The sequence below is a fragment of the Protomyctophum bolini genome (genome assembly GCF_963924005.1).
Source record: "Protomyctophum bolini genome assembly, chromosome: 4".
Classification (NCBI taxonomy): Eukaryota; Metazoa; Chordata; class Actinopteri; order Myctophiformes; family Myctophidae; genus Protomyctophum; species Protomyctophum bolini.
The window spans coordinates 3,467,597-3,480,260 of NC_137865.1; the positions used below are offsets into that span (position 1 = coordinate 3,467,597).

The 12,664-nt window shown below is 45.2% G+C and overlaps 1 protein-coding gene across 1 annotated transcript in view; it reads left to right on the top strand.

The window, feature by feature from the left end:
• Positions 1–9,364: 9,364 nt before the first annotated feature.
• LOC308314267 (intestinal mucin-like protein) overlaps positions 9,365–12,664 on the top strand; it is a 31,350-nt gene continuing 28,050 nt past the window's right edge. The window contains exons 1-4 of the mRNA XM_080761807.1: positions 9,365–10,074; positions 10,242–10,462; positions 10,612–10,783; positions 11,502–11,749. Of these exons, the coding sequence (XP_080617933.1) occupies positions 9,579–10,074; positions 10,242–10,462; positions 10,612–10,783; positions 11,502–11,749 (1,137 nt within the window). The 5' untranslated portion in view covers positions 9,365–9,578. The remainder of the gene's footprint in view (positions 10,075–10,241; positions 10,463–10,611; positions 10,784–11,501; positions 11,750–12,664) is intronic.

The following is a 12,664-nucleotide window of genomic DNA, read 5'->3' on the forward strand; positions in this document are numbered from 1 at the left end:
CTTCCAAGCCCACTGTTGAAACCTCGACCACAATTGTACCAGTTACAACAACAACAAAGGAAACAACGCCTGTTGAAACAACCACAAAGGAAACAACATCTCAGACTGTATCAACAACAAAGCCACCGAAAGTAGTAACAACTGGTCCAACGACAGCTTCCACCACAGTTATTCGTGAAACCACGACCTCTGTTCCCGAGACCACTACTAGCCCAGAAACATCAACTACTTCCAAGCCCACTGTTGAAACCTCGACCACAATTGTACCAGTTACAACAACAACAAAGGAAACAACGCCTGTTGAAACAACCACAAAGGAAACAACATCTCAGTCTGTATCAACAACAAAGCCACCGAAAGTAGTAACAACTGGCCCGACCACAGCTTCTACCACAGTTATTCGTGAAACCACGACCTCTGTTCCCGAGACCACTACTAGCCCAGAAACATCAACTACTTCCAAGCCCACTGTTGAAACCTCGACCACAATTGTACCAGTTACAACAACAACAAAGGAAACAACGCCTGTTGAAACAACCACAAAGGAAACAACATCTCAGACTGTATCAACAACAAAGCCACCGAAAGTAGTTACAACTGGTCCAACGACAGCTTCCACCACAGTTATTCGTGAAACCACGACCTCTGTTCCCGAGACCACTACTAGCCCAGAAACATCAACTTCTTCCAAGCCCACTGTTGAAACCTCGACCACAATTGTACCAGTTACAAAAACAACAAAGGAAACAACGCCTGTTGAAACAACCACAAAGGAAACAACATCTCAGTCTGTATCAACAACAAAGCCACCGAAAGTAGTAACAACTGGCCCGACCACAGCTTCCACCACAGTTATTCGTGAAACCACGACCTCTGTTCCCGAGACCACTACTAGCCCAGAAACATCAACTTCTTCCAAGCCCACTGTTGAAACCTCGACCACAATTGTACCAGTTACAACAACAACAAAGGAAACAACGCCTGTTGAAACAACCACAAAGGAAACAACATCTCAGACTGTATCAACAACAAAGCCACCGAAAGTAGTTACAACTGGTCCAACGACAGCTTCCACCACAGTTATTCGTGAAACCACGACCTCTGTTCCCGAGACCACTACTAGCCCAGAAACATCAACTTCTTCCAAGCCCACTGTTGAAACCTCGACCACAATTGTACCAGTTACAAAAACAACAAAGGAAACAACGCCTGTTGAAACAACCACAAAGGAAACAACATCTCAGTCTGTATCAACAACAAAGCCACCGAAAGTAGTAACAACTGGCCCGACCACAGCTTCCACCACAGTTATTCGTGAAACCACGACCTCTGTTCCCGAGACCACTACTAGACCAGAAACATCAACTTCTTCCAAGCCCACTGTTGAAACCTCGACCACAATTGTACCAGTTACAACAACAACAAAGGAAACAACGCCTGTTGAAACAACCACAAAGGAAACAACATCTCAGTCTGTATCAACAACAAAGCCACCGAAAGTAGTAACAACTGGCCCGACCACAGCTTCCACCACAGTTATTCGTGAAACCACGACCTCTGTTCCCGAGACCACTACTAGCCCAGAAACATCAACTTCTTCCAAGCCCACTGTTGAAACCTCGACCACAATTGTACCAGTTACAACAACAACAAAGGAAACAACGCCTGTTGAAACAACCACAAAGGAAACAACATCTCAGTCTGTATCAACAACAAAGCCACCGAAAGTAGTAACAACTGGTCCGACCACAGCTTCTACCACAGTTATTCGTGAAACCACAACCTCTGTTCCCGGGACCACAACTAGCCCAGAAACATCAATTACTTCCAAGCCCACTGTTGAAACCTCGACCACAATTGTACCGTTAACAACAACAACAAAGGAAACAACGCCTGTTGAAACAACCACAAAGGAAACAACATCTCAGTCTGTATCAACAACAAAGCCACCGAAAGTAGTAACAACTGGCCCGACCACAGCTTCTACCACAGTTATTCGTGAAACCACAACCTCTGTTCCCGAGACCACTACTAGCCCAGAAACATCAACTACTTCCAAGCCCACTGTTGAAACCTCGACCACAATTGTACCAGTTACAACAACAACAAAGGAAACAACGCCTGTTGAAACAACCACAAAGGAAACAACATCTCAGACTGTATCAACAACAAAGCCACCGAAAGTAGTAACAACTGGTCCAACGACAGCTTCCACCACAGTTATTCGTGAAACCACGACCTCTGTTCCCGAGACCACTACTAGCCCAGAAACATCAACTTCTTCCAAGCCCACTGTTGAAACCTCGACCACAATTGTACCAGTTACAACAACAACAAAGGAAACAACGCCTGTTGAAACAACCACAAAGGAAACAACATCTCAGTCTGTATCAACAACAAAGCCACCGAAAGTAGTAACAACTGGTCCAACCACAGCTTCTACCACAGTTATTCGTGAAACCACGACCTCTGTTCCCGAGACCACTACTAGCCCAGAAACATCAATTACTTCCAAGCCCACTGTTGAAACCTCGACCACAATTGTACCAGTTACAACAACAACAAAGGAAACAACACCTGTTGAAACAACCACAAAGGAAACAACATCTCAGTCTCTATCAACAACAAAGCCACCGAAAGTAGTAACAACCGGTCCAACCACAGCTTCTACCACGGTTATTCGTGAAACCACGACCTCTGTTCCCGAGACCACTACTAGCCCAGAAACATCAACTTCTTCCAAGCCCACTGTTGAAACCTCGACCACAATTGTACCAGTTACAACAACAACAAAGGAAACAACGCCTGTTGAAACAACCACAAAGGAAACAACATCTCAGACTGTATCAACAACAAAGCCACCGAAAGTAGTAACAACCGGTCCAACGACAGCTTCTACCACGGTTATTCGTGAAACCACGACCTCTGTTCCCGAGACCACAACTAGCCCAGAAACATCAATTACTTCCAAGCCCACTGTTGAAACCTCGACCACAATTGTACCAGTTACAACAACAACAAAGGAAACAACGCCTGTTGAAACAACCACAAAGGAAACAACATCTCAGTCTGTATCAACAACAAAGCCACCGAAAGTAATAACAACTGGTCCAACGACAGCTTCCACCACAGTTATTCGTGAAACCACGACCTCTGTTCCCGAGACCACGACTAGCCCAGAAACATCAATTACTTCCAAGCCCACTGTTGAAACCTCGACCACAATTGTACCAGTTACAACAACAACAAAGGAAACAACGCCTGTTGAAACAACCACAAAGGAAACAACATCTCAGTCTGTATCAACAACAAAGCCACCGAAAGTAGTAACAACTGGCCCGACCACAGCTTCCACCACAGTTATTCGTGAAACCACGACCTCTGTTCCCGAGACCACTACTAGCCCAGAAACATCAACTTCTTCCAAGCCCACTGTTGAAACCTCGACCACAATTGTACCAGTTACAACAACAACAAAGGAAACAACGCCTGTTGAAACAACCACAAAGGAAACAACATCTCAGTCTATATCAACAACAAAGCCACCGAAAGTAGTAACAACTGGTCCGACCACAGCTTCTACCACAGTTATTCGTGAAACCACGACCTCTGTTCCCGAGACCACAACTAGCCCAGAAACATCAATTACTTCCAAGCCCACTGTTGAAACCTCGACCACAATTGTACCGTTAACAACAACAACAAAGGAAACAACGCCTGTTGAAACAACCACAAAGGAAACAACATCTCAGACTGTATCAACAACAAAGCCACCGAAAGTAGTAACAACTGGTCCAACGACAGCTTCCACCACAGTTATTCGTGAAACCACGACCTCTGTTCCCGAGACCACTACTAGCCCAGAAACATCAACTTCTTCCAAGCCCACTGTTGAAACCTCGACCACAATTGTACCAGTTACAACAACAACAAAGGAAACAACGCCTGTTGAAACAACCACAAAGGAAACAACATCTCAGTCTGTATCAACAACAAAGCCACCGAAAGTAGTAACAACTGGCCCGACCACAGCTTCTACCACAGTTATTCGTGAAACCACAACCTCTGTTCCCGAGACCACTACTAGCCCAGAAACATCAACTACTTCCAAGCCCACTGTTGAAACCTCGACCACAATTGTACCAGTTACAACAACAACAAAGGAAACAACGCCTGTTGAAACAACCACAAAGGAAACAACATCTCAGTCTGTATCAACAACAAAGCCACCGAAAGTAGTAACAACTGGTCCAACCACAGCTTCTACCACAGTTATTCGTGAAACCACGACCTCTGTTCCCGAGACCACTACTAGCCCAGAAACATCAATTACTTCCAAGCCCACTGTTGAAACCTCGACCACAATTGTACCAGTTACAACAACAACAAAGGAAACAACGCCTGTTGAAACAACCACAAAGGAAACAACATCTCAGTCTGTATCAACAACAAAGCCACCGAAAGTAGTAACAACTGGCCCGACCAGAGCTTCCACCACAGTTATTCGTGAAACCACGACCTCTGTTCCCGAGACCACTACTAGCCCAGAAACATCAACTTCTTCCAAGCCCACTGTTGAAACCTCGACCACAATTGTACCAGTTACAACAACAACAAAGGAAACAACGCCTGTTGAAACAACCACAAAGGAAACAACATCTCAGTCTATATCAACAACAAAGCCACCGAAAGTAGTAACAACTGGTCCGACCACAGCTTCTACCACAGTTATTCGTGAAACCACGACCTCTGTTCCCGAGACCACAACTAGCCCAGAAACATCAATTACTTCCAAGCCCACTGTTGAAACCTCGACCACAATTGTACCGGTAACAACAACAACAAAGGAAACAACGCCTGTTGAAACAACCACAAAGGAAACAACATCTCAGACTGTATCAACAACAAAGCCACCGAAAGTAGTAACAACTGGTCCAACGACAGCTTCCACCACAGTTATTCGTGAAACCACGACCTCTGTTCCCGAGACCACTACTAGCCCAGAAACATCAACTTCTTCCAAGCCCACTGTTGAAACCTCGACCACAATTGTACCAGTTACAACAACAACAAAGGAAACAACGCCTGTTGAAACAACCACAAAGGAAACAACATCTCAGTCTGTATCAACAACAAAGCCACCGAAAGTAGTAACAACTGGCCCGACCACAGCTTCTACCACAGTTATTCGTGAAACCACAACCTCTGTTCCCGAGACCACTACTAGCCCAGAAACATCAACTACTTCCAAGCCCACTGTTGAAACCTCGACCACAATTGTACCATTTACAACAACAACAAAGGAAACAACGCCTGTTGAAACAACCACAAAGGAAACAACATCTCAGACTGTATCAACAACAAAGCCACCGAAAGTAGTAACAACTGGTCCAACGACAGCTTCCACCACAGTTATTCGTGAAACCACGACCTCTGTTCCCGAGACCACTACTAGCCCAGAAACATCAACTTCTTCCAAGCCCACTGTTGAAACCTCGACCACAATTGTACCAGTTACAACAACAACAAAGGAAACAACGCCTGTTGAAACAACCACAAAGGAAACAACATCTCAGTCTGTATCAACAACAAAGCCACCGAAAGTAGTAACAACTGGCCCGACCAGAGCTTCCACCACAGTTATTCGTGAAACCACGACCTCTGTTCCCGAGACCACTACTAGCCCAGAAACATCAACTTCTTCCAAGCCCACTGTTGAAACCTCGACCACAATTGTACCAGTTACAACAACAACAAAGGAAACAACGCCTGTTGAAACAACCACAAAGGAAACAACATCTCAGTCTATATCAACAACAAAGCCACCGAAAGTAGTAACAACTGGTCCGACCACAGCTTCTACCACAGTTATTCGTGAAACCACGACCTCTGTTCCCGAGACCACAACTAGCCCAGAAACATCAATTACTTCCAAGCCCACTGTTGAAACCTCGACCACAATTGTACCGGTAACAACAACAACAAAGGAAACAACGCCTGTTGAAACAACCACAAAGGAAACAACATCTCAGACTGTATCAACAACAAAGCCACCGAAAGTAGTAACAACTGGTCCAACGACAGCTTCCACCACAGTTATTCGTGAAACCACGACCTCTGTTCCCGAGACCACTACTAGCCCAGAAACATCAACTTCTTCCAAGCCCACTGTTGAAACCTCGACCACAATTGTACCAGTTACAACAACAACAAAGGAAACAACGCCTGTTGAAACAACCACAAAGGAAACAACATCTCAGTCTGTATCAACAACAAAGCCACCGAAAGTAGTAACAACTGGCCCGACCACAGCTTCTACCACAGTTATTCGTGAAACCACAACCTCTGTTCCCGAGACCACTACTAGCCCAGAAACATCAACTACTTCCAAGCCCACTGTTGAAACCTCGACCACAATTGTACCATTTACAACAACAACAAAGGAAACAACGCCTGTTGAAACAACCACAAAGGAAACAACATCTCAGACTGTATCAACAACAAAGCCACCGAAAGTAGTAACAACTGGTCCAACGACAGCTTCCACCACAGTTATTCGTGAAACCACGACCTCTGTTCCCGAGACCACTACTAGCCCAGAAACATCAACTTCTTCCAAGCCCACTGTTGAAACCTCGACCACAATTGTACCAGTTACAACAACAACAAAGGAAACAACGCCTGTTGAAACAACCACAAAGGAAACAACATCTCAGTCTGTATCAACAACAAAGCCACCGAAAGTAGTAACAACTGGTCCAACCACAGCTTCTACCACAGTTATTCGTGAAACCACGACCTCTGTTCCCGAGACCACTACTAGCCCAGAAACATCAATTACTTCCAAGCCCACTGTTGAAACCTCGACCACAATTGTACCAGTTACAACAACAACAAAGGAAACAACACCTGTTGAAACAACCACAAAGGAAACAACATCTCAGTCTCTATCAACAACAAAGCCACCGAAAGTAGTAACAACCGGTCCAACCACAGCTTCTACCACGGTTATTCGTGAAACCACGACCTCTGTTCCCGAGACCACTACTAGCCCAGAAACATCAACTTCTTCCAAGCCCACTGTTGAAACCTCGACCACAATTGTACCAGTTACAACAACAACAAAGGAAACAACGCCTGTTGAAACAACCACAAAGGAAACAACATCTCAGACTGTATCAACAACAAAGCCACCGAAAGTAGTAACAACCGGTCCAACCACAGCTTCTACCACGGTTATTCGTGAAACCACGACCTCTGTTCCCGAGACCACAACTAGCCCAGAAACATCAATTACTTCCAAGCCCACTGTTGAAACCTCGACCACAATTGTACCAGTTACAACAACAACAAAGGAAACAACGCCTGTCGAAACAACCACAAAGGAAACAACATCTCAGTCTGTATCAACAACAAAGCCACCGAAAGTAATAACAACTGGTCCAACGACAGCTTCCACCACAGTTATTCGTGAAACCACGACCTCTGTTCCCGAGACCACGACTAGCCCAGAAACATCAATTACTTCCAAGCCCACTGTTGAAACCTCGACCACAATTGTACCAGTTACAACAACAACAAAGGAAACAACGCCTGTTGAAACAACCACAAAGGAAACAACATCTCAGTCTGTATCAACAACAAAGCCACCGAAAGTAGTAACAACTGGCCCGACCACAGCTTCCACCACAGTTATTCGTGAAACCACGACCTCTGTTCCCGAGACCACTACTAGCCCAGAAACATCAACTTCTTCCAAGCCCACTGTTGAAACCTCGACCACAATTGTACCAGTTACAACAACAACAAAGGAAACAACGCCTGTTGAAACAACCACAAAGGAAACAACATCTCAGTCTATATCAACAACAAAGCCACCGAAAGTAGTAACAACTGGTCCGACCACAGCTTCTACCACAGTTATTCGTGAAACCACGACCTCTGTTCCCGAGACCACAACTAGCCCAGAAACATCAATTACTTCCAAGCCCACTGTTGAAACCTCGACCCCAATTGTACCGTTAACAACAACAACAAAGGAAACAACGCCTGTTGAAACAACCACAAAGGAAACAACATCTCAGACTGTATCAACAACAAAGCCACCGAAAGTAGTAACAACTGGTCCAACGACAGCTTCCACCACAGTTATTCGTGAAACCACGACCTCTGTTCCCGAGACCACTACTAGCCCAGAAACATCAACTTCTTCCAAGCCCACTGTTGAAACCTCGACCACAATTGTACCAGTTACAACAACAACAAAGGAAACAACGCCTGTTGAAACAACCACAAAGGAAACAACATCTCAGTCTGTATCAACAACAAAGCCACCGAAAGTAGTAACAACTGGCCCGATCACAGCTTCTACCACAGTTATTCGTGAAACCACAACCTCTGTTCCCGAGACCACTACTAGCCCAGAAACATCAACTACTTCCAAGCCCACTGTTGAAACCTCGACCACAATTGTACCAGTTACAACAACAACAAAGGAAACAACGCCTGTTGAAACAACCACAAAGGAAACAACATCTCAGTCTGTATCAACAACAAAGCCACCGAAAGTAGTAACAACTGGTCCAACCACAGCTTCTACCACAGTTATTCGTGAAACCACGACCTCTGTTCCCGAGACCACTACTAGCCCAGAAACATCAATTACTTCCAAGCCCACTGTTGAAACCTCGACCACAATTGTACCAGTTACAACAACAACAAAGGAAACAACGCCTGTTGAAACAACCACAAAGGAAACAACATCTCAGTCTGTATCAACAACAAAGCCACCGAAAGTAGTAACAACTGGTCCAACCACAGCTTCTACCACAGTTATTCGTGAAACCACGACCTCTGTTCCCGAGACCACTACTAGCCCAGAAACATCAATTACTTCCAAGCCCACTGTTGAAACCTCGACCACAATTGTACCAGTAACAACAACAACAGAGGAAACAACACCTGTTGAAACAACCACAAAGGAAACAACATCTCAGTCTGTATCAACAACAAAGCCACCGAAAGTAGTAACAACTGGTCCAACCACAGCTTCTACCACAGTTATTCGTGAAACCACGACCTCTGTTCCCGAGACCACTACTAGCCCAGAAACATCAACTTCTTCCAAGCCCACTGTTGAAACCTCGACCACAATTGTACCAGTTACAACAACAACAAAGGAAACAACGCCTGTTGAAACAACCACAAAGGAAACAACATCTCAGACTGTATCAACAACAAAGCCACCGAAAGTAGTAACAACCGGTCCAACCACAGCTTCTACCACGGTTATTCGTGAAACCACGACCTCTGTTCCCGAGACCACAACTAGCCCAGAAACATCAATTACTTCCAAGCCCACTGTTGAAACCTCGACTACAATTGTACCAGTAACAACAACAACAAAGGAAACAACGCCTGTTGAAACAACCAAAAAGGAAACAACATCTCAGTCTGTATCAACGACAAAGCCACCGAAAGTAGTAACAACTGGTCCAACCACAGCTTCTACCACAGTTATTCGTGAAACCACCACCTCTGTTCCCGAGACCACAACTAGCGCAGAAACAATTACTTCCATGCCCACTGTTGAAACCTCGACTACAATTGTACCAGTAACAACAGCAACAACAAAGGAAACAACAACAAAACCTGTTAAAACAACCGCAAAGGAATCAACAACCACGCCACAGAAAGTGTCGACCACTGGACCTACAACAACTTCGACTACAGTGTGGCCTAAAACAACTCCCATTGAATGGAGTTCTATTCGTCCACTTACCAGGACCCTACCCGGTACAGCACCACCAATCATGACAACAACTGGATTAACATCTGGTCACACATCCACGACAGTCGTTTCTACTAAAGGAACATCAACCACTACTGAAACCACCACATTGAAACCAACAACCATAGAGGGACCGATAACAGGCCCAGTTGTTAGTACATCAAACCCCACAGGTGGTCCACAGATTCTAAACACCACAACATCACAAACTTACATTTCTAGCACTCCGGCTTCCATCCCCACTCCATGTGTCTGCATTTACAACGGAAAAACCTTTCACCCAGGTTTGTCACATTCTCTTAAAGCAAAAAAAAAAAAATCACGTCTATTCATGTTTGTGAAACAATGTTTATCAAATTAGTTATACTATAAATATAGAATGCATTTATAAATAATTAGCTTCAGCTGAAAACCTTAGTTTCATCGTTGATATCTTCATCTTTGTCAACAGGGGACTTGGTGTATAATGTGAGTGATGCTCAGGGGTATTGCTACACCGCTTACTGTGAAGCCTCTTGTACAATCAAGAAAGAGGGTCATGCATGTCCCACAACCCCTGCCCCTCTCACCACCACCACCGCCCCAGCGACCACGCCTAATGCATCAACCACCACAGCTGTCCCTACCACTACCCCTTCTAGAGACTGCACCAATGTCAACCCTCCCAGAAAGGTATGATGCTTGTTCAACACTGCACAATACTTTCTCGGCAACTAGGCCTTTAACCTATTTTGGGGCGGGAACCCATTTTGGTGTTAGCAAAAAAATAGCAGATCTACAAGCTCATCTACGAGTATAACTGTTCATCGACGCTGTTGCAGAACGGAGAGTCCTGGAAGGTCGACAACTGCACCTCGGCCACCTGTGCGGACGGTCGCGTCAGCACCGCGCCTCAGGTGTGTCCCACGGCTCAGCCGCCCGCCTGCGCCAACCTCCGCCAGCCGCTCAAGGTCTATGACGCCAGCGGATGCTGCTTCCAATACCAGTGTGAATGTAAGTCGTTGTCGTCCGTTCAGGACGAGACGAGAACAACCCTTTCAGTGTTTTAACGATTATGTTATTGAAAAATAGCAAATCTACAAGCTGTGAGTGCCGCGCTACGAGCTTGTAGATCTGCAGTTTTTTTTGTTTGTTTGTGGCGTAAATCTTTGAATATAGCTCAAATAACTCAAATCTTTGCTTTCTGGGGGGTTGCCTGGAACGACATATTTTCAGACGGGGGGGTCGGCGGGCCAATTACATAATATTTTTGGGGGTCCTTGACATGAAAAGGTTTGAGCACCGCACTGACATAAACAGTAGAAACATGAGGTCTTTCAGAAAACTGTCAGGATTTAGAAAGCATTTGTAGAATCGTCCTCAGGTCTAAATGGGTTAAGCCTCATTTTCACTTTGCTGCATGCGTTGGTGTCGGTTCACCGGTGTTGGTGGCAGCATGAAAGTCAACAATGGGCAGTGTTTTATTTATTTATTATAAATTGAAATTAAAATAGGCCAGCGGTAATACAAACAGAGGCACATTAACCGCAGCTTGATTACAACAGAGCCACATTATTATAAAGACATCGATTCATTAAGCAATTGACCATTTTTTGGCAGCAGCTCAGAGTGGCATGCACGTTTCCAAGCGGTAAATTGTATAATTGTATACTAGTATAGCAGTAGTAGGTATACACAGTGTTAATTCAATGGATCTCATCTTCCTATACAGGCGCGTGCAGTGGCTGGGGCGGCTCCCACTTTGTGACGTTCGACGGAACCACGTACCGATTCGCGGACGAGTGCTCGTACTACCTGGTGAAAGAGATCGTTCCCAGGTACAACCTGAGCGTCGTCCTGAACGGCCACTACGACAGCCCGCCCGGCAGCGACTTCTACACGCAGGCTCTGTTCATTCACTACTCGTCCCACTCCGTCGTCCTCACTCAGGTCCAGAGCTCCGGACAGATCAGCTTTGCGGTAAGCAATACACTCAATAAGACAGGAATACACTCAATAAGACAGGAACGCCCAAAAACGTCACATCCGTTTTTTTTTTTACCCTGGCCAGAATTTTCTATGTCTGCCAATGCGACTTTTTTCCAATCCTTAATCACATACGGACAAACATCTATGCCGATAATATCTAACTTGCGGAGGTAATGTGCCTTGTCTACGCGGGCAACAGATCTTTCAACGTATGGCATTGCAAATACGTTTGGTAATCGCTATACTCTGCGCAATATTGTTTTGGAAATGCCGCAAAATTGCATTGCAGTGAACGAGAGCAAAATCACAACTTCCCCTGGGGGTGGTGACTCCGCCCTGAATACGCATTGTGCTGTGTCAGTCTATCCTTTGAGTTGGAAACTAAAAGAAAATAAAACAACTTAATAAAAAAATTAGAAACCTTTATTATGAAGTAGTGAAAGTAGCTGCTCTTATACACGCTTAGCTAACTTCCCCTAGGTATGGGTCCCAGGGAGACATCAAACTTATTTTTTGGGTCTTGGGTTTAAAAGTTTGGTTATAACCCCTGCTCTAATGCAGTGGTTCTGCAGTGGACCCCCCAAAATAATCATATTTGAACTGGGGACCCCCCCCAATGTTCGAGTTTTAAACTATAGTCTATCTGTCCACTACTTTTGATGTAGTAGACATTCATGTCATGTGTTGTTTTTAGGCTTAAGCCTAAAAGCCTAAAAAGGATTGAGAAACCCCCCCCCCCCCCCCCCCCTGCATACATGGGCAACTGGCGGCCCCGGGGGCCACAACATGCGTGAGTTTGGAACTAGACAGTGGCCCTCTGGAGTGAGTGTGGAACTATACAGTGGCCCTCTGGAGTGAGTGTGGAACTACACAGTGGCCCTCTGGAGTGAGTTTGGAACTAGACAG